This window comes from Bos indicus x Bos taurus, chromosome 18 (assembly GCF_003369695.1).
Source record: "Bos indicus x Bos taurus breed Angus x Brahman F1 hybrid chromosome 18, Bos_hybrid_MaternalHap_v2.0, whole genome shotgun sequence".
NCBI classification, from domain to species: domain Eukaryota; kingdom Metazoa; phylum Chordata; class Mammalia; order Artiodactyla; family Bovidae; genus Bos; species Bos indicus x Bos taurus.
Genome location: NC_040093.1, coordinates 42,574,234 through 42,599,807, shown reverse-complemented (window position 1 = coordinate 42,599,807; position 25,574 = coordinate 42,574,234). Strand labels below are relative to the sequence as shown.

The window sequence follows — 25,574 nt, the reverse complement described above, 5'->3', positions numbered from 1 at the left end:
GTGTAGAGACAGGCAAAAGGTCTGTTTTGTATTCTGTTTTGTATTCTTCGTGGGCAAGGGCTCGGCCTGTGACTCAGTTGTGTTTGCCTTGCCAGAGCCTCGCTGCACAAACAGTGATTGGGTTGGTTACTCCTCCGCGGACTGTTAGCGGTGGAGCGTGGGCGGGTGCGAGCTAGAGTGCGTGCGAACTGGAACAGGACCCGCACTCTCCATCACCGTCACCACCTGCCTAGAGGGGCGAGCTGCCGGTGACGCAAAGCCCCAAGAAAGGGGCAGCGAGCCATTGTGGGAGAGGGCGTAATGGGGTCCAGAGACTCACTCCAGTGTAGCTGCTTCTCCGTCTGGCAGCTCTTGCCCACAACCTCTCTAGAGAAAGGCTCCCCCCGTAGTACTGGGTCCCCAGTGTCTCCTCCCTCGCCGTCTGGCGGGGAGTTGGTGGAAGGGAGGCTGAGCCGGAGACGTGCAGATGTCCAAGGCCTGTCTCTCGCCCACCTGCTGCTGCTGGTGGAGAAGGACAGTCACCCCGGACTCCCAGCGCCCTGAACGCTGGCATCCATCCGGTTCTCCCTTCATTCAGGGGCCTTCATTCCTGGTCTCCAGCGCTCTTGTGGGTCCTTTAACTAGGGGGAAAAGCCAGGGGAGGGTGGACGGCGATCCGCTTTGGAGCCCAGCTTCCTCGAGAACAAGAAATCCGCTAACTCCGTGATTTACTGTGGCGTAGAAAAAGCAGAGCGTTCGCTGGAGCGCGGTCCGCTGCTTCGTTCCCTTTGTGCTTTGGAACGGCAGACCGGCCACCAGGGCCCGCTTGTGTCGGAACCGCCGCTCCGCCTCCCCGACTTAGCAGGGGAGGAAAGTTGGAAGAGATCGTCGCGCCTGGGATGTGATTGTCATCCTGGGGCCGGCGCTCGAGAGTCTGAGTGAGAGAGAGGGAGAGACCGATGAGGGGAGGTGGGGGGGAATAAGAGGAGGGGGGAGAGGAGGGCCGCGGTGGAGAGGCGGGCGCTAGGGAGGGGCGAGGGGAGCGCCAGCGAGCGGGAGAGGGAGCCGGGGAGGAAGAGGGAGAGGACGAGGAGCGCCTGGCGGCCGGGTTGGCTGCGGCCGCCCAGAGGCTCCTGCCAGTCCTCCCACCGACTACACCCCGGGAAGGAGGAGCTTCAGGCGCGCACAAGGCGTCAGAATCCTCAATTTCCAACTTAGCATCTTGGCAGGACCTTTGCGAAGCCAAAAGCGGAGCCCCCCAGTGCAAAGAGCGAGGGGGAAAAAGAGAAAGCAACAAGGGAGGGGGGGAAACCCTGCCGGGGCGAGCGAGGCGCGCAGAGGAGCGGGCTCATCGGTCGCAGCCGGAGGCGCGCGGGAAGCCAGCGAGGAGGCGCCGCGGGCCGGAGCCCGGGAGCCGGGGCCCGAGGAGCGGCGGCCCGGGGCAGCCGGAGACCAGGTGCCCGCCCGCTCGCCCTCTCAGGGCGCCGCCCGGCTCGTTGGCGGCCGCGGCGCGGAGCGCCCCATGCCCGTGTGTGGCCATGTCCTACCCGCAGGGCTACTTGTACCAGCCGTCCGCCTCGCTGGCGCTCTACTCTTGCCCGGCGTACAGCACCAGCGTCATCTCGGGGCCCCGCACGGATGAGCTCGGCCGCTCGTCGTCGGGCTCCGCGTTCTCGCCCTACGCCGGCTCCACAGCCTTCACGGCGCCCTCGCCGGGCTACAACTCTCACCTCCAGTACGGCGCCGATCCCGCGGCGGCAGCCGCCGCCGCCTTCTCTTCGTACGTGGTAAGTGAGCGGGAGCCTGGGCGGGCAAGGGCAGCTGGGGCCGCGCGTGGCGGGCGGGGGCTGTGGGGGACACGGGCCTCGGCTTCACCGCGGACCGTCCGGCAGAGCCTCGCGGCCCCTGCGAACTTGGGCGATTGTCTCTCTCGGCTTCGCCCGGGTCTCGGGCTCAGGAGTTGCGCGGAGAGGACAGCCGCGTCTTGCTCAGATCGCTAACTTGGCGGAAGGGGTTTTTTGGAGGAGAGGTCGCTTCAAAGAGCAACATTTGGTTCAAACGTGAGCTCTAGGCCGTCCCGCACATTTTACTCTATTTCATTTTAGGGGGTTTGGCCATTTGGCGAAAAGTAGTTCAAAAGAAATAGATCCGAAATCTGAACAGAAGCGTGCTTGGTCTGTGTAAATGTGTTTGGCCTCGCCTTTAATTAGTCCTCCAAAATGTTGCAAATCTGTAATCCTATCTTCGCAATCCGATTTGGAGGTATTAAATTTCTGAAAAGTCTGGCGAGCTGCGGTGCATCCGGGATTTTTCGGCCGGGTGCACTTTCTGGAAAAGCGCCGTGGCTTCGGTTTGGGGTAACACTTTTGGAGGGGTGGGAGTTCAGGGACAAGGCTTGGCTCTTCGTTTGCCTTTCTCTGTGGGGGAAAAAAATTCCTTGACTTCCTTTGCTCACTACCCTTGTTTCTACTGCGCAGCCACTCGGGCGCAGAGAGCAGAGTCGCCGCCGCTGCCCGGGCCTCTCTCTGGGTAGAGGGGCCTGGCCTCGGTGGCCGGATCTGCTCACGCAGGGGAGGACGTGCCCAGCCAGAGGGGGGCCTACCAGGTGCCTGGGAAGCCAGGACTGCTCCAAGAGCCTCCAAGGACTCAGGGATTGGCGGCCTCCGCTTCCTTCTAAGGAGGAAGAGGGGTTGCCCCGGGGTCTGAGCCCTCCAGCCCTACCCCAGGGGAAGCCTGAGTGCGGGCCTCGCTGCCCGAAGACCCCTGGGCGCAGGGCAAGTGTGCTTCGGTCGCCCAGGTGGCAACTGGGGACCACGGCCCACTCTCACGTTCTCTCTGCCCGTTCCCTGCAGGGCTCTCCCTACGACCATACACCGGGCATGGCAGGTTCCTTGGGGTACCACCCGTACGCGGCGCCCCTGGGCTCGTACCCGTACGGGGACCCCGCGTACCGGAAGAACGCCACGAGAGACGCCACAGCTACGCTCAAGGCCTGGCTCAACGAGCACCGCAAGAACCCCTACCCCACCAAGGGCGAGAAGATCATGCTGGCCATCATCACCAAGATGACCCTCACCCAGGTGTCCACCTGGTTCGCTAACGCGCGCCGGCGCCTCAAGAAGGAGAACAAGATGACGTGGACGCCGCGGAACCGCAGCGAGGACGAGGAGGAGGAAGAGAACATTGATCTGGAGAAGAACGACGAGGATGAGCCCCAGAAGCCCGAAGACAAGGGCGACCCCGAGGGCCCCGAAGCAGGTTGGTGGACGCGGGAAAGGGTGTGTGGAGCCAAAGAGGGGCCTGGAGAGGGGGCGCCCAAGGCCTGGAGGTTGGGGACAGGGTTTTTGCCTTTGCGGGTGGGGACCTGTGGCCTCCGCGTCTCTGACCGCCTGGGTTTCACCCGCAGGAGGAGCAGAGCAAAAGGCGGTTTCGGGCTGCGAACGGCTGCAGGGGCCGCCCACCCCTGCCGGCAAGGAGACCGAGGGCAGCCTCAGCGACTCGGATTTTAAGGAGCCGCCATCCGAGGGCCGCCTCGACGCGCTGCCCGGGCCCCCCCGCGCCGGCGGGCTCTCCCCGGCCGGGCCCGCGGCAGCGCGGCTGGCCGAGGACCCAGCCCCTCATTACCCCTCCGGCGCGCCGGCTCCGGGCCCGCACCCAGCCGCGGGAGAGCTGCCCCCCGGTCCCGGAGGGCCCTCGGTCATACACTCGCCGCCACCGCCGCCGCCGCAGGCGGTGCTCGCCAAGCCCAAACTGTGGTCTCTGGCGGAGATCGCCACATCCTCGGACAAGGTCAAGGACGGGGGCGGCGGGAACGAGGGCTCTCCGTGCCCACCGTGCCCCGGGCCCGTAGCCGGGCAAGCCCTAGGAGGCAGCCGCGCGTCGCCAGCCCCGGCGCCATCGCGCTCGCCCTCGGCGCAGTGTCCCTTCCCAGGCGGGACGGTGCTGTCCCGGCCTCTCTACTACACGGCGCCCTTCTATCCTGGCTACACGAACTATGGCTCCTTCGGACACCTTCACGGCCACCCGGGGCCCGGGCCAGGCCCCACCACGGGTCCGGGCTCGCATTTCAATGGATTAAACCAGACCGTGTTGAATCGAGCGGACGCTTTGGCTAAAGACCCGAAAATGTTGCGGAGCCAGTCCCAGCTAGACCTGTGCAAAGACTCTCCCTATGAATTGAAGAAAGGTATGTCCGACATTTAACGCGGGCTGCGTCGGTCCCGGACCTTCCTAATTTATTAAAAAAAAGAAAACATGGCCTTGGCAGTTATTTTTCCATCAACATGAGAGAAAAGCAAAACTACCCCTCCTACTAAAAAGTTTATAGTACATGGAGATGGATGATATAAAAATGTAAACATCTCCACACACCCACAGAAATGTCTTAACCAACTGAAAAGAAAAATTTTAAAAAGGATTTGTATTAAATCTTATTCTGTATATTTAATGTAGCATTTTTGTATTTAAATTGATAATTCAATATCTTTGAAGTAAATTATGAAATTAAGACACCTGTACAGGCATTTAATGTTTTTTTGTAATATAAATATATACATTTGTGTTTCCCCCAAAACTGTTTCATAGTTTAAAAATACAAGTTTAATTTAATTTTTTTACACCTATTGATTTTTTTCTGGGTATGAGCTAAAGTATTATTACAGAAAGGAAACAGGTTATATACTCTTAGATTTGAAAAGTAAAAGAAACTGCAGCCGCCTTTGTAAAATGCAAAATATTTAATTAAAAGAGATTTTAACATTATCAGAGCCACTCATTACTTGTTAGAAGCCTCAATAAACTGTCCATCGCCCTGGACAAAAGATGCAACCTGCAAGTTTTTTTCGAAGTGGGGAATGAAAGGTTCCACCGAACCCAGTTTGCCAGCGGGAAACCGTAATTAGGCTTCGAGCTCCAGGGAACCTGGCCCTGCCCGGAATGCAAATTTGGATCACTGATGCGGGCTGCTGTGGGGGGTGATTGGACCCTGGAGGAGGGACGAGAGAGACCCAAGAGTGTGCCCAGAAGGGAGAAGAGATGGCAAAGCCAGTTAGAGACACGCACCACCCGAGCTCCAACGCTTAACCTAATTACTTCCAATCAGTGTCGTGTTTTATGCAAAGCAATCAGCTGGTGAACTTTGCTAATGAGTTCGATTTTATGCCGGATTTAGCCCTTATTACTATTTCAAAGGTGCTCTGGGCTAATGCGGGCGGGAAGCAGTTGGGGGATGCCAAGGAGAAGGCTTTCCTAAGTCACTGTTGTCTCTACCCCTTCAAAATTGGGCATTGATCTCTTCGCTGGATTTGATTAAATTAGTAATTGTTCCATCCGCGACCGTGCGGCTGGTAGGCGGCCGGGTAGATTCCCCGCGCAGCCGCGGGGCTGGGGCCGCGGGACCAGCGAGGGGACGGTTCCCCCCTTTCACAGGTAGGTGTCACACTTGTCCTGAATTACAAGCCTGCACTTTGCAGAGTCGGAGATTGGCGAGAGAGGGAGCGGAAGTGGGGGAGGGAGCACCACAGGCGCTTGGGGGAAGCAAGGGGAGCCCCAGATGGATCAGAAGAGTCCCCCGCCCCACCCCACGGGCCCCCTTTTTGGACGAGAGGCATTCAGCAGTTAAAGGACATTTGCCTTGATAATGAGGCCGTTGTGGACTTGATCAGGCTTGTCGTCACCTTAGCACGTCTCCCATCGCGGATTCAAGAGTCTCGAGTAGCTGCAAAAGTATTTCTGAGGTTTTATTTTCTCCATTTAATCCCGCACATTTCATCTCAAAACGAAGTCAGGTCGGGTCTCAGTCCCAAACGAGGAAGAGAAACCGCCCTGCGCCCGAGGCCCGCTAGCACTGTCGGTGCTCCAGTCTCCATTTTGCGCTGGAGATGGAGAACCACGGACGTGTGGAATTTCGTGGGAAATTTTCACTGGTCGGGGAAGGGGAGGCTTTAGAGCAAAAACATACGCCAGCGAGGGAAATTAATTTGCTCTATTAAACCCAAGCCTGAGTGTAGAGAGAATGTGTTTGCACATAACACCGGTTTAATTAGGCTAAATCAAAATGCACATATTTGCATTTCTACTCAAGTCTACTTTAACCCTACTTGATTTTTTAATACCGCCCAAACTTTCACCGGAGTTTTTACTTTTGCTACTTTTTCTTTTTCCTTTAAACCTGCAACGGGGCTTCTTTAGCTTATTCGAATTTAAACAAGTTTGAAACCAGCATTGTCCAGATGTTTTGGCGAACAGCAGTCGACTTCAGAGTTTAAATGAGTGAGAAAATTCACGCAGGGAAAATGGTTTCAAACTTGGAAGTGTGAATGATTAAATATGCATGAGACGATCGTATTTTACTTTGTCCCTTTAATTATAAATGATTTTTTTAAACAATTGAATTCCAGAGATGACTTGCCCTACCCCCCGCGCTCCAATCCCCTCCACCCACAACCGCCCCCCGCACACACAGCCCAGTTCACAATCAGTTTTTCCCCCCTGTTGAATATGCAACCCCAGGAATCACCTTCTCTTCTAAAAAAGTCAGAAGAATAGGCCAGTCCCCTTCTCTTAAGAGAGAGTTTAAGGACGACATCGACTCTGGGGGATTTGGAAGCACTGGCCCTAAACCCTGCCCAACGATTTTAAAAAGAAAATTACAGGCCTCCTTGTGTTCCAGGGAATATGCAAATGGCGAGGCGCGGGCCTCCCGGGTCTGATTGCCGAGGCTCGGGGCCGAATGCCCGCCGGGGCTGCCTGGGAACGGGAGCCGTGCACCGGGGAACCCGCGGCATTTCTCCCCAACGAGGGGCTGCGGGAAGCGCCTCCAGCTGGGCAACGAAACCGCCAGAGGTTGGAAGGCTGATGCCCAAATTCGCTGTCCCCTGCCCGCATCCCTCCTACCCTTGGCCTCTAGAGTTTTCTTTGCGTACTTCGCCCTAAGTACAAGACCCAAATTAAGTTTAGGGTTTTCTCCTTTGCAGAGTTGGGGTTCGCTGACCAGTGTTTTTTCTGGTGTGTAGAGACTTTTCAGTTTGGGGGCGGCCTGCCGGGCGGATCGAGGTATGTGCAGTTAAGACATGTCTCCCGCGTTTAATCCCAGAAGTAGTGGCTTGTCTGTAAGGTTCCAAGTCCCTCCTAGAGCCTCTGAGCCTCTGCTTGGCTGCATCTTGGGGGCCGTGTCGAAGGCGATGCTCTTTGCAAGGGGCGGGGAGGGCAGGGGGGAAACCTTCCGGCCTGCCAAAGGTTTGTTCGCACACTTGAACTGGGGCGCGTAAATTACGCGATGCGAAGCAGCGCCTAAAACATCCCGGTGCTGGGGTTGCGCGGCATTTGTCACCTGCGCTTGGCTGCGCTGGTTCCAGTACCCAAACAGAGGCTAGCCTGGCACTAAGGGTGACTAGGAGTCGCTGAATCTCGCAAAAGAGTTGCTGAGTCCAGCAACAGAGGCCGCGGGATCACTGAGTGGGGTCCCTGCAGTCAGCCCCCGCCACCCCCACCCAGGGAGCTCCAAACCGGAGACCCGCTGGGGTTCTTCCCTTTTTCCCTCTGTGCGCGGCGGAATCAGCTTCTGGGATGTGGGGTGAGAAGTCAACAGCCCAGTCAGTCCCCGAGGGCTCAGAGAGGTTGAGGCTGCAGAAAGGGCCCTTTTTCCTCCCCACTCCTCGGATCTGGGGGCCAGTGCCCGAACTGTTGTTCTTAGGCCTGGGTGAAGAGCCTTTATCGAGGCCTCCTGGTTGCAAACCCCTCGGGGCCCTCTCATTTCCCCCGAGATGTACGCAGCTCTTGGAACCTGGAAGATTGAGGGGCTGGGGTAAAGTGGTCGTGCGTGCGGTTTCAGAACGGGTGGTGCCTACCAGCCCACCTGTCCCGCCTCACAAGCTGCCAACCCCGGGCAGAGACACAAAATAACGCCCTTGCAAAGCGCCCAAACTGAAAGGAATGTGCTTGCGCTCCCAAGAGGGAGACGCAGGCGGATGCAGTTCAGGAAGGGCGCCGCCTACTGGTCCCCGGGCGCCCTGCGGCTTGTAGAGAGGAGGAGTTAGGCGACACCCGGCCATGCCCCCTCCCCAACCCCCCCCCCCCCCCGCCGCGGGGTCCTTAGCGCTGAACCCCAAGAGGGTCAAATGTAAACTCCCCCGCCATCCCACTCGCTCCAGCCTAGGACCCAGAACCCAGTTAACACTGGGGATTCGGGAAACAGGGCCTGCGACCAAAAGAGGATTAACCCTGCAGATGCCTGCCACGGCTGGGGCACAGTCTTTACAAACCAGCGGCAGGGAGTTGAGCAATCTGCGGGCGGCCGGAGCAGCCTGCTGGTGGGGGCCGCCGCCGCGCGCAGCCCGGGCATTTCGGGTGCTCCCGCTCGGCTTTAGGGGCACGCATTCCGTTTCTGCGGGTCTTCCCACGGCCGGCCTCTGGGCCCCCGCACAGTTTTTTATTTGCGGTTTGGCATGTAGCGGGGTCTACCACGCAGCCGCGGCCCCCAAAGATCATTTCTATCTTTTGGCCTGTGGATTAGACATCTTTAGGAACGGGAAAAATAAAACTACCCTCGAATTCTTCAAACCCGGTTTAGAGCGCATCTTTAATGAGGTCGGCGTGGCAAAGCTGGAGGTGCTCACGTGGACTTCCTTCTAACCCTCCTGAAGGTGTCCCCTGGTCTCCCCTCGGGCCAGGAGACTTTGGGGGACAGCGGGAGGCGCGCCCTCTGTTTGGCTCTTCTCATTCCTTTGCCTCTAGGCAGCCGAATAGGAGGGAAATCGGCCGGACCCGGATCTTGCCCCCTGCTCTTCCCCCTAAACTGGCCAAAGCTGCCGGACTGTCCGTAGACCCACTCCGCGGGTCTCCCTTTTGGACCAGGCCGGAGAGGTTCTCCTTTTCGTTTTCGCTCTAAATGCGACTTGGGTCCCAGGCACCAGGTGGGGCCCAGGTTGTGGCCTAACACGATCGCCTCGGGGGCCGGGAGGCAGCTCCGGCTGCACACCCCGCCCTAGCCGGGGCCCCTCCGGGCCATTGGGGATCTCTGGCCTCCAGTCGGCCTCAAGCCCCAACCCTAGGTCCCCAAGGCCGCCCTCCGGGCCGCGCTTGTTTCCGGCGCCCGGAGGAGCCCGGCGCTCCCAGACGCCACTTTTCCCAGTGAAATCTGCTTTTATTTGCTCCGAGCAAACCCCGGGCTCTCAGTGCTCCCGCCTGATGGATGCAAATGTAAATGTGCACTTATTTAATTGGATCAGGCCCCAAGATAAAAGAGATAAACGGCTCCCCGTTTGCTAACTTATTTTCCGAGGCAGCGCCGCGTGGAGGAGAAGCTAATGAAGGAGGGGCGCGTCGCCGGGCGCTCGAGCTCTCCGCGGCGGTGCGTGCTGGTCAGTCGGTTCGGCTTGGACCGCGGCTCCTCGTCCATCTCTCCTGCCCGCCGGGTAGGATCCGCTTGGTACCTTCGGTGCAGCAGGACCAGAAAGTGAGAAGGCGCGGCTTTGGCTTCGCGCTTGCAAATACCCAACCATTCGCCACAAGGTTCTGCGGTTTGTTCCCCCTCTCCATTTATACCCAGCTCCCTATACTGGAGTCCTACTGGCCAGGCCCATTCGATGGAAAAATCCTTTCCTGCTCCCCTCCCCAGGCGTCGTCTTTCACCCCATGTGGCTAGGGCCACGAAAAAGGCCAGGAGTGTCCCCCACCTCCAAACACCAGGGTCCCGTGGAGCCGCCCTCCAGGCGCGGAGAACCTCTTCTCTGCTCCCAGACGGCTCTCTTTTTGACCCGGGGATTTCTTTCAGGACTGGCAAGGACACACCCTCTCCCCAATAAAGTATGCCCGCGATACACATAACCCTTCCATGGTTTCAAAGGGTCGCAGAACCCCAACATCCAGACTGTGTGAGGGGGAAGGGCTACCTGGTTCTCCTCTCCCCTGGGCGGGAGTTCAGAACTTCAGCATCAGTACGTCTGTCTCCTTAACCCTCGGAGAAGTTCGTTACCTGATTTTGATCTTCGGTGTTTCCAACAGTTTCTTTTCTGTTTAGAGGGGTAGTGGAGCAGGTAGGGGTGGGTGAGGGCAAAAGGGCGGCTGAGACAGACTGCGGAGGATGGGTGCAAAAGAGCTGGGGAAAGGGGGCGCCCTAGGCCGAGACACTCGCCAGGTAGCCGTCGCAAGCTAGGCTGGTCAGGGCTGGGCCTGGTGAGGGCCGGCTGGTCCGGGCGGCCCGGCCGCGCCCCATTCCCAGTGCGCTGATGGATTGGCTTGTCAGGAGAGCTCTGTGCGCGGAGCCCATCAGAAAGCACTTACCTCGCTAAACTGAAATTACTGTCTTTTCAGGGGCTAATTTGTGTAACTCCCATGGAGGGGCTTGGAGGGGGTTTGATGAGGCATAAAATGATGATTAATGAATTTATTGGCCGCTGCTCATCAAACAAGGGCTGGGGAGCTCCGGTGCGCACCAGCGGCCTGTCGGAGGCGCTCAACACAGCTGGGGCTCTCCACACAGCTGGGGCTCTACCTCAGAGGATTCAGCGTCTTAAAGGATTCCCATTTGCATCCAGCCCTGGCCCTGGGCGCTTTCCTTTCCTTAGCCACCTTTTGCTGACCAGCCTTGTATTTGGGGTATGGGCTCCAGCCATTCCACCATCCCAGCAGGCTGCCGGCTCTAGTGTTGGGGGGAGGGCGGGAGGGACTCCTGTGGCAGCAGGCTCAGAGGTGGACAGAGCTGCTCCAGTGTTCTAGAAGCCAGGACTTGAGTGTGACCAGGGCATCCCAGGCAGCGTGGAGATGTAGGCTGTTGTCCAGAGGCATTATAGCTTACTGGTTGGGCCCTTTGGCCTTGGTGACTCAATTCTACACCTGCAATTTAATAAGCTGTGTGTCCCTGGGCAGATCACATAACCTCTCTGAACCTCAATGGCCCCTGCTGTACAATGGCCTGTACCACCTGTTTTGTGAGGATTCTAATGGGTTGCATGTGGTCATCCTTTGATATAGTTATTATGGTCATACTCTCTTAAGACCTCACTTCACTGAAGATGCTAGCTGAGGCTTGAGGGTGGGGGAGGAAGGGAGGAAGACCTGAGGCTTTGGGTTCTGACTTGGGGAAAATCCTGCCAGCGTGGCTGATGTCCTGGAGCACTCTTCCCTTCCCCACTTCCCTGGCATCTGAATATTACTCGCTAAAACTTGATTGAGGGGGGCAGTGGGGAGCCTGAGAAGGCAGCTCAGACCTTTTGGAGCTGACTAGACCTGGCTTAGGGTTCCCTACAGGAGCAGAATTGAATTTCCGGTTAGCCCACAGGACAGTTCACAGCTGTTCTCATTCACACATAACCCACCCTTTCTCTACAGGCTCCTTCCTGTCTTTTGAGTGTGTCCTGAGGGCCTTTTGGCTACTTCCCCTAGTCTGAATCAAAAACCTGCAGCCCATAAACTTATAAACTCAGCTTGGAGTCTTTGCTTCCCCTACCTACCTGTACCCCCCACAGTGCCCCACCCACATCTCCCAACAACAGGCTCTACCTTTGTCTCCCCAGGACTTGCTGCCCTGCTGAAGCAGTGCATGGGAAGACCTTGGCATTGGTCAATCCAGTGGAAAGCTTAGGCTGGCCTCCATATTAGTGCAGCTCCACTTAAACCATTACCTTCTCTCTCTCCAACATGCATTAATTGAGCATCTGTAATGTGCCAGATACATTGTTCTAGGGGATGATGATGCAGCGAGCAACAAAGCAAAGTCCCTGCCCTCCTGGAGCTTACATTTTAGAGCGAAGGACAGAAAGTAAACAATAAGTGTGATAATGGCTAATCTCCAGGTGATGAGCATTAGGAAAAAAAATTAAGGCCGGGCAGTCTGGGAAGCATCACCTGGGAGGGGCCATTTGAGTGGATAAGCTGGGGGAATGGGTGCCTGTGCATGCATTTTCATTCAGTGTGACTCTTTGTGATCCCATGGACTGTAGCCTGCCAGGCTCCTCTATCTATGGGATTTCCCAAGCAAGAATACTGGAATGGGTTGTCATTTCCTCCTCCAGGGGATTTTCCCGATCCAGGGATCAAATTCGAGTCTCCTAAATCTCTTGCGTTGGCGGGTAGATTCTTTACCACTGAACCACCTGAAAAGGACAGGCAGATAATCGGAGGGAGAGAGTTCCAGGCAGAAGGCATAGCTGGTGCAAAGATCCTGAGGTAGGAGCAAGTTTGAGCAACAGCAAGAAGACTTTTGAGGGAGGGAATTAGACCAAGGCAAAGCCAGGTTCGCATTATATGGGGCCTCATAGGTCCATGTGAGATTTTTGGATTTTATGATGACAGAGAGGGAGGAAGTAAGGGAGGGAAGGTTTTCAGGGGAGAGACAGGATCTAAGCTATGTTTTAAAGGCATCCCCAGGTATGAGGAGCTGAGACTCTGGAAGGGGAAGATTAGACATAGGCACCAGTTAAAAAGCTGATGGAGAATTTTGGGGGAGGTGATGGAATTCAGTCTTGTACCAGCATGGTAGCCAGGGAAATGGGGAGAAGCAGTCAGGTCTGGGTGATATTTTGAAAGTAGGGTCAAAGTTTTGCTGATGGGTTGGATCTATAAACACTCTTGGGAACAAGAGAAATGGAATTCTGGGTGCCTTCAGGAATTTGAACCTGAAAACCCAGAGGCATGGAGTTGCCATATGCTGAGATGGATAACATTAAGGGAAGAGCAGGGATTTGTATTTTTCAGAGAAGGGGGAAGTAAGATACTCCCTTGACCTGATACCCAAGTCCTTTGGCCCAAAGGAGTTGCTCTTAACATGCTGGCAATCCAGTGGCAAAGGTGTCCGGGCCAAACCCTGAAGTGAACAGATCGTACCTCCTGAAACCAGAGATCTCAGAACGCTCTAGTTCAGTTCCCTTTTTATTCCTGTCTTTTTTTCCTTTTCCCTTTTCTTTTTTTAAAAAGTCAGTGGAGAAACTGAGGTTTAGGAAGTGAAAATGACTTGCCCAAGCTCACATAGTGAGTTTATGCATGCATGTGTGCTAAGTCGCTTCAGTCGTGTCCAACTCTTTGTGATCCTATGGCGAACCCTCCAGGCCCTTCTGTCCATGGGATTCTCCAGGCAAGAATACTGGAGTGGGTTACCTTGCCCTCCTCCAGGGGATCTTCCCAACCCCAGGGATCAAACCCTTGTCTCTACATCTCTTGCATTGGCAGCAGGTTCTTTACCACTAGCGCCACCTGGGACATCCCACTGAGTCTATAGGCAGAACCAGATGGAAACCCGAGTCTCCTAACACCTAGGCTGTGTTCTCTCCCTCTGTCTCAGCCAAGCTAAGATCTCGCCGATATCTGTATTTTAACCGAGAACTCCTGGAAACAAAATGCCTTAACAGAGAGGAATGAATTTATAATGGTGGAATCTCAGACACTATGACAGGCTGTCAAGGGAGATATTTTTAGGCTGGGCTGGGAAACATCTTAGCCCTCCTCCAATGCTGCTGGAGGATGGGCTGCCTCCTCAGGACTCCGTGTGTGAAGTACAGATGAGGGAAAAGCTAGGAGTATGTCATCTCCCCCAGACACTCACCAGCAGGAAAGACTAGGACCGCTGCTCCTGCCAAGGAGTGTTTACTTCCCTAAATAATTGCCATCTGAAAAGATTTGCTCATTTCTCCTGTTGGAAGTGACTGCCTGCCCACCCACCATGAGCTCACATACTGCAAGCGAAAAATGAATGTGCCTTCACCCATCATTTTACAGAGCAACTTCTAGCAAACAGATTTAAGTTGGGGACAAGGACTTCAATCATGAGTCTTTCATGCATTTATTTTGTATTTCCTCTTCTTTTTAAAAACTTAAAAAAAAAATTGTTCTTGTTGTCGTTTAGTTGCTAAGTCGTGTCTAACTTTTTTGTGACTCCATGGACTGTAGCCCACCAGGCTCCTCTGTCCATGGGATTTTCCAGGCAAGAATACTGGAGTGGGTTGCCATTTCCTTCTCCATCTTCTTCTTCTTCTTTTTTCTGATGTCTCAGTTTGACTGTTTTTTGCTTCCTCCAACCCCTCGATCCTTTTCCTGAGTCCTTATGTTTTATATATGGTCGTCAGCTTGGGGATTTTTTTTTTCCTGTAAAAACTATCAGTGGCTTTGTCCCCAAGGGAACCCACAGGCCCTTAGAAACATCATCTCAACATCTTTCAAGCAGAATGAGACATCTGTTAGCCCTAGATTCCAAATACCCTCACAGTTCCAGAACATACCAGACACCTTCCCAGCTAACACAGTTTGACATCAGACTTACCACACAGTTGTCATTTCTGAGACTTTTTTTTTAGATCTAAGCCACAAGTTTTTTGTTGTTGTTGGTTGGTTGATTGGTTGGTTTTGTTTGCCTTCTATTTGTATCCAGCATCTAAATCTAAACTCTGTGGTAATAGGTGGCTCTTCTTCTAAACACTCATACGTGCGAAGATCTTCATGGCTAGTTGAGGACTGACTCTCTTGGATCACATAAAAGAGTGGATGAGTGGTGACCTGGAGAAAAGGGCTCATTTGGAATAAACACCACCTCTTTACTCTCATGAAGAATGTGGTAGAAATTGTTGGCCTGGTTTATTTTGGTTGGTGGAGATTATTTTTTCTCTCCAGATTTGTTTTTTCTTTCATACCTTCTTTTAATTTTTTTCTTTGAATCTGGTGGTAAATGCCTGACAACTTCTAGAAACGTCTGAGAAGACTCCATAGAACTCAAAATTGCAAGGAAAGAACCCTTACCTTGCTCAGTGTTCCCTGAAACTTACTCATTTGAGCCCCACCCTCCCAATACTCATCACCTCTGACTCTTGAAATTACTATTTACAGAATTTCCTTTGAATTTTGTCACCATTTCCTTATATTGAAAGGAATGTTTATATTATCACAGTCACTGAAAAGCTAGTATCACTTGTCATCAATGGAAGACAATGATTGCAAAACTAATTAACTTAGTGAAGTTCTTGGCTGCCTGGGCTTCGAAGGCAACTTGCATCTCTCAGGGTCTCTGGTTGTTCTAGAGGTTTCCCCCGACCCCAGTCCTTCTGCTTTGCCCATGATTGTGTGTCTCCTCCTCCCACCTCCCCACCCCCCGCCAGAAATGTGCTTACTACACTTTGAAAAATAGTAACTGCTCGTTTTATAGAAATGGAAACTCAGGCCCTGAGAGGTAAAATCATTTGCTCAAGATCACGCAGCTGGTTGGTGACAGAGCAGTCAGAGATGCCTGCTTCCTGTCCCCACCCTATTCTCCCATGCTCTTTCCTAATAAATCCCCTGCGCTATAACCCTTATGGCTTCCCAGGTGGCTCAGGGGGTAAAGAATTCACCTGCAATGTAAGAAACTCAGGTTCCATCCCTGGGTCAGGAATATCCCTGGAGGAGGGCACAGCAACCAACTCCAGTATTCTTGCCTGGAGAATCCCATGGACAGAGGAGCCTGGAGGGCCACGGCCCATAAGAGATCACAAAGAGTCGGACACAACTGAAGTGACTGAGCATGCACTGTAACCCTTATCTCCAGGCGTGCTTCTGCAGGAGCAGGACCGAGATGGGAGGATCATTAGAAATCGGCCAAGCTTTTGTTCCTTCCATTCCACTGGTTCTGCAGGGCCTGAGTCTCTTTTATTGTAGTTCATTTTGGGGGGGTTAAGAACTTCCCAGGTGGCAAAGTGGTAAGGAATCTGCCTGCCAATGCAGGAGACACAGGAGACAGGGTTCGAGAAGAGTTGGGAAGATTCCCTGGAGGAAGAAATGGCAACCCACTCCAGCATTCTTGCCTGGAAAATTCCATGGACAGGGGAGCCCAGAGGGCTGCAGTCCTTGGGGTCGCAAAGTATCGGGCAACTTAGTGACTGAGCATGCACACTTTAGGGATAAGAGGCTAAGATCTACAAACCAATATGTTCTTTGACACCGTGAAAGACTCTAGTCCTTCTCTGTTCCTTCTGCAGGGCAAGAAGAGAGGGTTAGAGCCTCCAGCTCTGAGCAAAGTTTGGGGAAGGGGTGGGTGAGCTTGAGGACATGAATACATTGCCCTTTGAGAGGTCCCTGCCTCTTCAGTGCCCTCTTTGCCAGATGATTACAAATGGAAGGTCCCCATCTCTCTCCCCTTCTTCCTAAAGACGGCCAAAGAGACACATGGGAACTCTGTTTAGTGCTATCAAGTAGAGGGCTGTTGGGTTTGCAACTGTAATGTCACTCGAAGTTAGGCCCCCACCCCAAACATAGACCTTGTCCCTTTCCCCTCTCTTTCCTTTTCTCTCTGGGTGAGGACCTTCAGCCTAGCCTGTTTATTGGGTAGGCCCTCCGCAGCCTGCCCAGAAGCTCTGCCACACCTCTCAGTGGTGCTGCAGCGCCCCTGGCCTACCTCCAGTGCCACCCCCTGCCTCTGCTCCAGGGCACTCATCTCACTACCTGAATTATATCTCCAGCCAGAAGGACTTCAAATAACTCAAAGTCAAAACATCCCGAACTAGGTTATTTTATTCTTTTCAAAGCAATGGTAAATAGGATTGTTTCCTCAATGTTTATGTTTCCTTAATTTCTATATATACAGTAGAGTGCTATTCAGCCATTAAAAAGAAGAATGAAAATTTGCCATGTGCAACAACATGGATGGGCTTTGAGGGTATTATGCCAGAAAGTGAAATCAGTGACACAGAAAAAGACAAATACTGTCTGATATTACTTATGTGTGTGTGTGTGTGTGTGTGTGAGTTGTTTAGTCATGTCTGACTCTTTGCCACCCTGTGGACTGTAGCCCACCAGGATCCTTTGTCCATGGGACTCTCCAGGCTAGAATACCAGAGTGGGTTGCCTTCCTTTCTCCAGGGATCTTCCTGACCCAGAGATTGAACCCTGGTCTCCGGCATGTGAAATCCAAAAAATGCAACAAACTAGTGAATATAACAAAAAAGAAGCAGACTCATAGACACAGAGAACAAGCTGGTGGTTACCAGTCGGGAGAGAGAAGAGGAGGAGTAGGGGAGTAGCAGATACAAGCTAGTAGGTATAAAATAAGCTACATGGATATATTGTACAACACAAGGAATATACCTATATTTTTATAGTAACTGTAAATGGAGAATAAACTTTAAAATTTGTGAATATGATATTGTATACCTATAATATATAATATTGTACATCAACTATACTTTACTAAAAATAATTATATATATATATTTTTATATATAAGAATAAAGCCATATAAAATGACAGATGAAAAATAGTGTCCCCAACTAAAGTCAGCTCCTTCCCATTCCTAGCCTCACTCCAGATCTTGGTTTCTCTTGCCTGCCTTCATCCAGTGAGCCAGTGGAAAGACTTCAGAAATGTGCCAGCAGTTTGCGTTCCCCCATGCTTCACATACACGCACTCCTCAAGTCCTATAGATCCTTCTGAAAGTCTTATTCAACTGTCTCTCCCACCCACTAGTCTGAGCCTCATCACCTATCACATTGACCATCACATACCCTCCTGAAGGTCTTCCTGCCCCAACCATCTTTGTAGAACCAACATAGAGACTAAAGCCTGGAGCATCCTGGGTATTCAATACATGTCAATGGAAGTGAAAATGAAGAAATGCACCCCAAGCCAGGGTACTTGGATTTTCCTATAGAAATATGAATTTTGAAACTGCTATGGGGTCAGACAGATGGAAATTCAAATCCTGACTGTACTGTATTATCTGGGGTGTACTGAAGAACCAGATTAGACAATCAGGAAATCTAAACAGAGAGGCCCGGGATCTGTGGTGATTGAGAAGGCAGACTCTGGTGGGTGCCAGACTTCTTGGATTCCATTCCCATCTGTGCCCTCTGTCAGCTGTGCAACCCGGGGAAAGTTCCTTAGCCTTTCTGAAATTCAGCATCTGCATCTATACAATAAGAATAATACAATACCTACCTCATTGCTTGTTTAAATGTTAGAGTGAAAGTGAAAGTCACTCAGTTGTGTTCAACTCTGCGACCCCATGGATCCCATACACAGTCCATGGAATTCTCCAGGCCAGAATACTGGAGTGGGTAGCTGTTCCCTTCTCCAGGAGATCTTCCCAATCCAGGGGTCAAACCCAGGTCTCCCACATTGCAGGTGCATTCTTTACCAGCTGCGCCACCGGGGAAGCCCAAGAATACTAGAATGGGTAGCCTATCCCTTCTCCAGGGGATCTTCCCGACCCAGGAATTGAACTGGGGTCTCCTGCATTGCAGGTGGATTCTTTACCAGCTGAGCTACCAGGGAAGCCCAAATGTTCAAGAATGAGGATTAAATGAGATAATGGATGCAAAGCCCACTGAAGCCCATGGTGACCTCTCAAGAAATGTGAGCACTTACCATAATTGCTCACTACATATGGTTTCCTATGATTGCAAATGATTTCATTTGAGAACGTCTAAAATTGTGTAGCATGTTTTCTCCAGTTCTTAACTACTTCACATCTTTTTGCTGACCAGCAATGGTTAAAATGGCTAGAGTTAAAAAAAAAATAGCTTATTTTAAGAATCACTCCTCGAAACATTATTTCATTACTTAAACTTTCTACTGACTCATCTGTTCCATGGTAACTGAGTCTCTCTTTACCAATAACTTTAATTACATCAATCACTCTTTTCCAAAATTGCTGAATAATGAAAACTCCTAGAGGTGACACCATGGACTTCTGTCACAAAACCATGGACTTTTGGAGGGAGTAGAATAGGCTTTTCTTTATTTTAAAAAATAGCAGTCAGTACCTCAAATAAGGACCACAACTCACTACTGAAGTAGTCAGTACTTCAAATGTTTAGCTTTTATGATTTACTATCTGTCCATCTATCTCTCTATTACTTTATAATTAGGAATGACAACTCACAACTTCCCGAATTGAATGGAATGGAATTTGTTTCCTCTTCTGACATTTCTTAATCATGTCTCCACCTTGATGATAAGATAAATAATGTTTGAGAATTCCAACACCTATTCCTTTGCTAAAAGCTGCTAATCAATTGCATAGAACAGTGGTTAACATAATACCTAAACAATTGTTTTGCTATTGATAATAATAGCTACCTCATTGAGCTCTTAGTGTATACTAGCTATTCTACTGAAGGTTTTACATACATGAGCTCAGTAAAGCCTCATCAAACCTAGGGAGTATGTATTATTATTAGGCCCATTTTATAGGTGAAGAAACTGGGACACTGAGGTTTACTTGCCTGAGTCAGTGTCAAAGTGAGATACGAACCTAGGAATATCTGACTCTTGTTTTTGGTGCCTAGATGGATCCAGGAGGGAGTTGCTGTGTGTTCTTTATGGGTTTAGGCAGTAGTTTCTTTTTCTGGCTACTTTGTGGCTCAATTCTACTGTGAGTAGAATAAGTTACCTGCTATCTGCTGAGTTTGAAATGCTACCTGATGCTGCAGAGAAGCGGTGATCCTCAGTGTGATGAGGGCCAGGGTGATGGTGGGGAGGGGGTTGGCGTGCATCTCACAAAACCCCTCCCTGAAGAGTATACTCTTCCTCCCTCCTGTCGCCTTCAGGCCCTTGTCCTCTCCCTCTGGGACTGTGACATCAGCCTCCTAATAGGTCTCTCTGTCTCCAGGCACTCTCCCATCTTTCCATCCACATGCTCTTGCCTTATTAGCCAGGAGGCAGTAGCCAGGGGAGCTACAGAAGGTTGTAGAGTGGGAGAGTGACAAAATCTAAGCTACATTTCAACTGATAAAAGTCACAATTCCTCTCTCTGTCTTTGAAGCTCTTCATCCGTCTGACCCCATGTGCCCATGTGACCAGACCCTTTCCTGGGTGTCTTGTGCTCTGGTCACACTGGCTACACAGTCACTTTCCAAGCCACTTGTCCCCAGCCCAGTTCCTTGGCATCAGAGTAACCACCCAGTTACCTGTCCGAATGCACTCGCCCTTCAGAGACTGTGTTCAGTTCTTCTAGAGGCTTCCAGGACTTTCTCAGTGGCTCCAGCCCCACACTGCTCCCTCTCCAGGGGAGGTGCTGCTGGGGAAGAGGCATCAGGGAAGTCCTTCCTTCTTGCTTTTCTTGTTCAAAACTATTCGACTTGGCTATTTGGGAGTATTTATGCCTCCATGCAAGTTTTAGGAGGAATTTATCATGTTGAAACCATTGATTTTTGTTTTTTTTCCCTCAGTACTGTGTCAGGTATAGCGTCTGAGCTTCAGGGTAGTAAGGATAAGAGCATCCAGGTAATTCTCCGAGGATACAGATGGAGAAAGGAACCAGATGCATGCCAGATTCAACCAGGAAATCTGAGGGCCCAGGTATCTTACCTTGGGTGCAGGGGAGAGGCAAAGGTGGGGGCTCCAGGCAGGATGAGGAAGGGGCTCACGACCTGCTCCTGGTGAGTGGCCCTCACCTATGCCTGGTGTTCTTTGCAGGGTGATGAACTGGTTGGGTGAGGACTTGTACCCACACTCAATGAAGGAGGTTTCCTCACTTCGATCAGGGTTCCCTTAATACCCATGGCCCAGTCTTGAGCCCTACAGGGGGACAAGCACAGGGCCTCCAGAGTACGTCATGATGAGCAGTGCAGCCTCGGGAGCCAGGACGCCTGGGTTCCTGCCCTCCACCCTCAGCTCGCACCTGCCCCACCTTAGCCAATGGCACCACCATCTAGAAACCTGAGACCCAGTCTCAGCTTTTCCTGTCTTCTCCAGATTGGCATCTCCAGTTACCAAATCTGGATTCAGATTTGGTTGATTCAACGTCCTTAATTTTTTTCTTGAGTCTCCACTTCCTTCCTGTCGCCAATGCTGGAATCCAGGCCACTGTCATCTCTCATCTCCTTAGTAGCCTCCCAGATCTAGTCCTATTCCCTGAAATTGATTTTGCTCATGAAGATAGACTGGATATGTGATGATATCATTCTTCTGCCTAAAATATCTATCAGTTCTCTACTGCCCTCATAAAGGCTTAAACTCCTAAGTATGATATTCCTTTAATTATTAGGCTCTAAACCTACAAAACCATTTGTCATTTCTATGTACTATTTTGCCTCTGGGATTTTGCACATGCTGTTCCCTCTGTCATGCCCCAGTTCTCGCTGTCTGCCCCCGACCTTTCTACAGTCAACCCCTAGATGGTGAAAGATTTGTGCTTAAAGTTCCCTCCTCCGTCAGTGATAAAGGAGCAAAGCAAGGGGCAAGCAAAACTACCTACTTGTGTGAACTTGGGTACTTAATTCATCTCTGAAGTTTGGTTTCTCTTTCTATAAAATGGGGCACAATCATAGTTATAAGGATCCATTCTAGATAGATAGTTTAAAAGTCATAGGATTGTTTTGAGGATTAAAAGAGATCACTGCAGGCAAATTTCACAAACCAGTGGGGAATAAACAGAGACACAAGACCCAGTCCTAACCTTAAGGAACTTTCCATGAAATCAGATTCACACCAACATGGCTGACAGCTGCTGGAGAACCATTTCCTTCCTTCTCTTTTCCTAAAGGAACCCCACCTCTGTGTGGAGTGGCAATGTGCCTAGCCCTAAGGGATGGACCATTTAAACCTGGGCCAGTTGTCATCATTCTATTTCCCTTGCCAGATGCTCACTTTCCCAAGCTCCCTTGCAATGAAAAAGTCAGGTGACCCATTCTGGCCAATGAGACATGAAGAGAAATCTACTAATCTTTCCGAATCTCAATCTCAACTTTTTTTAAATGAGGAGGTGGAATCAAAGACCAGTGTTGTTTAGTTCCCTTTCTTTTTTTTTTTTTTTTTAAGCAGAGAATCCCACTTTTTTAGTTCCAAAGAAATCTTACATGGAATACTAATATTTAAAGAGCACAATTACTCCAATTAATGGGAGCTTGGAGAGCGCGGGAACTCCAGTGTAGGCTTAACAACCATGAAACAACTCTTGGAAAGCCACTGGGTCAGAGCATCGCTACATCCTGTAGTGGATATGCATAATTTTATTTGTATATATTTTTGGATACTTATTCTAGTCCAGCATTCTGAATTTCCCTTGGGAACCATCTGTCTTCACCTCTGGGTCTAAATGCTTTTGATGAACTTAATTCAATTTTGATTCTAGGGCTAGACATATGATTTAAGGCCGCCCAACATTCCATTCCCCTGGGTTCAGTGACTGGTTTAGGAATGTACACATGACCCAAAATGGTCCAGGTTGAGATTGAAGCCTCAGATTTTTACTAAATTTGAAGAGAGGTACAGGCTCTTTTTTCTCATGGAACTTTAACTTGGGTCTGTAAAGAGCTGAAAACAAAGTCTACAAGGACAGGAACAGAGCTAAGAGATGATAAAAGACCAGATGTTAGAGACTTTGAGCCCTTGGATTAAATTTTGCCTGAAGACAGACAGACCTGCCACTGAATTTTAGTTTTGTGAGTCAATAGATTTCCTTTCATTTAAGTAGTCTGAGTTTCACCTTCTATATTTGCAACCCAAATTGTCCCAATAAGTACAGATCCTTTCCATATCTAGAATCTTGGATCCTCTGAGAGGTATATATGAAAGCTGTTTCACAGACTTTTCAGTTTTTCTCCTCCTGGGCATGTGGAAGAATTGTCCTTCTCCACTGGTTCTGAGAAAGGCAGGGCATATGCTTTCCTTTGCCAAGGAAATACATGTTATTTCCGGGTGGGTCTTTAAACATCGTGCACAATTCACCACGTTCTCTTTTTCCTTCCCATAATGATGTTCCAGATGGTGGAGCCTCTATCATCCTGGGTCCCAGGCTGAGGACAACATGGAGCGGAGACCCCTGCTGACCCTCGATGGATACGCACCGTGAGCAAGAAATAAACCTTTGTTGTTTTAAGCCACTGAGATTTGGGGTCATTTGTTATAACAGCATAACTTAGCCTATCCTGAATAATATATTCAGAAACATTCTCCTCCTCCTCTTTCTCCTTCTTCCCCTCCTTGTCCCTTCCTTTCCCACAGCTGCCCTGCTCTGCCCAGCAGTCTTATATAACTCTATTTTTTAACTTATCTTCTGTCAACAGACTATTAAAAGGCATCCGTGATTGGTCATCTCCTGCCTTCCCAGTGATATTCAAGTGGACCTTGGCAGGAGATCACCAGCCTGGCCCACAAGGCCATGTCCCTGGCATCATCAGCAGTGCTCATCAATTACAGCTGTCAGTCAGTAGGCCTCCCTAGCACTGGCCTCAGCAGGAGGTAACTTCCTAAGCAAATGATTGGATTCACAGGGCTCTGCATTCTGAAACAAAACCTTCTCCAGGAATGCCCATTCATTATCTTAGGAAGATGAACAAGATCCTGAAGTTTGTGCTATGGTAGTCATAACAATACTCTGCCAACATTAAAAAAATTGACAATTAAAAGAATTATATACATTGACCTTCATTGTTAATATGCAATTTCTAGAGCTTATCAGTCAATGAAGATGATGTACGAGATTCTGCAGCTGTGGTGAAGGTTGGCGATGACTAAGTTCTTTGGAAAGCAGAAAAGAAGTAAAACATTCCTGAAGCTTGAGTGTGATCGTCTTTATGAATAGGTATGATACTTGCACAGCTCAAGAGTCTCAAGCTTCCCTGCTGACATGGCCAGAAAGGCCACACAGATGGGCAAGCAAGCCAAATGAGAGTGGTGGCAACTAAGTGTCCTAATGCTGCCTTTTCTACATTCAGTACTGGCTGGTTGTCACCATCCAGGAATGCAAACCCCATATTGCTAGTTCTTTCCTTTTCTTTTTTCAGTGAAATTTGAAATCGATATAAATCATCAACTGTGTCACATTTTCCCTAAAATACTCCAACATCCAAGCTTAGTGGGTGGGCACAGGTAGACTGTTTCATAGAATATAACTGGGTCACCCTTATCATCTCTTCCCATTTTACACCATCTCCATTTTCCAGATTAGGAAACCGAGGTTCAGAAAAGGAACGTGACCTACTCAAAAGGACACAGCCAGACTTTGAAACTCAAACCATACCTTCTAACTGCTTTTCTTCCTCTTGTGTCCCAGCCGTCTTCTCATGGCTCAAGTATGTAGCAGAGGACTAAATGTCCACCAAAGAGTCATACTCTCACTTCTGTGGTATACGCTGTTAGTGGGAAGCAGCCACCAGCTAGAACTACATTTCCCAGCCTTCCTTCTAGGTGAGGTCATGTGACTCATTCTTACCAATGACAGGAAGTAATGTGACTCATTTTCAGGCACCAGCAGTTAAGAAACGGATGTGCGTTCCCCACCTCTTCCTCCTTCCACAGCTCACAGCAGATGAACACAGCAAACTTGGAAACCATTGTTGAAGATGAAAGGACCACAAGGCATTGAATCTGGGTTCCTGAATCACAATTTGGAGGAAAGATCCCTCCAGTTAGGAGTATCCATTTTGGACTTGACATTAGGGATAAATAAACTTCCATTGTATTTGAGCCATCATATAATTTTGGTCTTTAAAAGTTATAGCAATCAGCATTACCTTAACTATACACATAGACTCTTAAAAATATTTCTTTTATTCCCCTTTCTATAGTGAACTCTGGGAGTTGGTGAGGGACACGGAGGCCTGGCGTGCTGCGATTCATATGGTCGCAAAGAGTCGGACACGACTGAGCAACTGATCTGATCTGATAGTGCTGGAGGGATTTGTAACAGGGTCATCCACATGAATTCAATCCACTTGAATTCAATGGGCCTTGAGTAAGAAAATGGTGCCCATTAAGTTTGGTTTCTCGGTATAGATGTAGAGGGGCTCTGAGTGTCACTGCATCCTGCCTGCCCCCCTGCCCCCAATACCACATTGGCTTTGAAGAGGGGCTGTTCATATTTCAGCTGAAGGTGAGCATATATCAATTGAGCCCTCCTGGAGGAAGACGAAAGACAAAACAAGCATTTGGCTTGTCTGGGCCACACACCCTCAACCAAGATAGGAGTGAACATGTTTGGGAACATCAAAGGCAGTATGATATCTTAAGCATAAGGAGATTAACATTTACAAAGGTTTGCCCCTCGGCCGGTTCCCAAGAATCCAGCAGACAGAGCCAGAAGGGACAATTAACATCACCCATCTGCACTGGGCTCTTCTGACGTCTCATATTAATTTCTTTTGAGCTTTCTGCTAGATTTAGGATGGAGGAGACAAAGTCTGGTCTCCTATTTCAACAAGAATCCTCCACACACTAGGGAGATGTTAAAAAAGCACTGTGAAATGACAGCCTAGGAACCAAGTCTTGGGGAAGTATTTTGCCCTCACAGGTACCAGGCCACTTGCACTCAGACTGACAAACAGTCTTTACAGACCTTCTCATAGAGAAAGAGTCAGCACTCTCCTAGGCCAGCCAGGCAGTAAAAAGCAGGGCTGAGACTGCATGAATGGAGGCGGGGTGAGGCACTGGCTTTGTCCCTTTGAAGCAAGAGGCCAAGAATATCTCAACACACTCCAAGTACCAGCAACAGTAGGCAATGGATGGAGACCAAAATCCCTTACAGCTGTTGGAAACCATACCCTATTCAGAGATAATTGGCAATTAGTTAAACAACTCCTGTTTAAAATACTCCTCCTCCCCACCCTCAAAGACAGCTGTGTTTAAAAAGGGGCGGGGAGAGACTTCTCAAGAAATGTGGAAACCTAATCTTCAAGTCAATAAAACAAAACAGGGCTCTG

At 50.4% G+C, this 25,574-nt stretch overlaps 1 protein-coding gene across 2 annotated transcripts; it reads left to right on the top strand.

The window, feature by feature from the left end:
* The first annotated feature begins 1,055 nt into the window (after positions 1 to 1,055).
* IRX5 (iroquois homeobox 5) lies at positions 1,056 to 22,761 on the top strand. Of its 2 annotated transcripts, XM_027516541.1 has the most exons (4): positions 1,056 to 1,766; positions 2,832 to 3,237; positions 3,386 to 4,165; positions 22,639 to 22,761. In XM_027516541.1, the coding sequence occupies exons 1-4, from the start codon at positions 1,518 to 1,520 to the stop codon at positions 22,701 to 22,703; spliced, it is 1,500 nt and encodes a 499-aa protein (XP_027372342.1). In that variant the 5' UTR covers positions 1,056 to 1,517; the 3' UTR covers positions 22,704 to 22,761. The 2 variants fall into 2 exon arrangements, with proteins under 2 accessions (XP_027372342.1, XP_027372344.1); XM_027516543.1 differs by lacking the exon at positions 22,639 to 22,761 and having other exon boundaries at positions 1,057 to 1,766; positions 3,386 to 4,740.
* The last annotated feature ends 2,813 nt before the right edge of the window (positions 22,762 to 25,574 follow it).

What these genes read in the sequence shown, in the direction of transcription:
- IRX5 (XM_027516541.1), top strand. Translation starts at nt 1,518, where the DNA reads ATGTCCTACCCGCAGGGCTACTTGTACCAGCCGTCCGCCTCGCTGGCG. An exon ending in CCCCGAGGGCCCCGAAGCAG is followed by an intron (nt 3,238 to 3,385) that starts GTTGGTGGACGC and finishes TTTCACCCGCAG; the next exon opens with GAGGAGCAGAGCAAAAGGCG. An exon ending in TCCCTATGAATTGAAGAAAG is followed by an intron (nt 4,166 to 22,638) that starts GTATGTCCGACA and finishes ATGATGTTCCAG; the next exon opens with ATGGTGGAGCCTCTATCATC.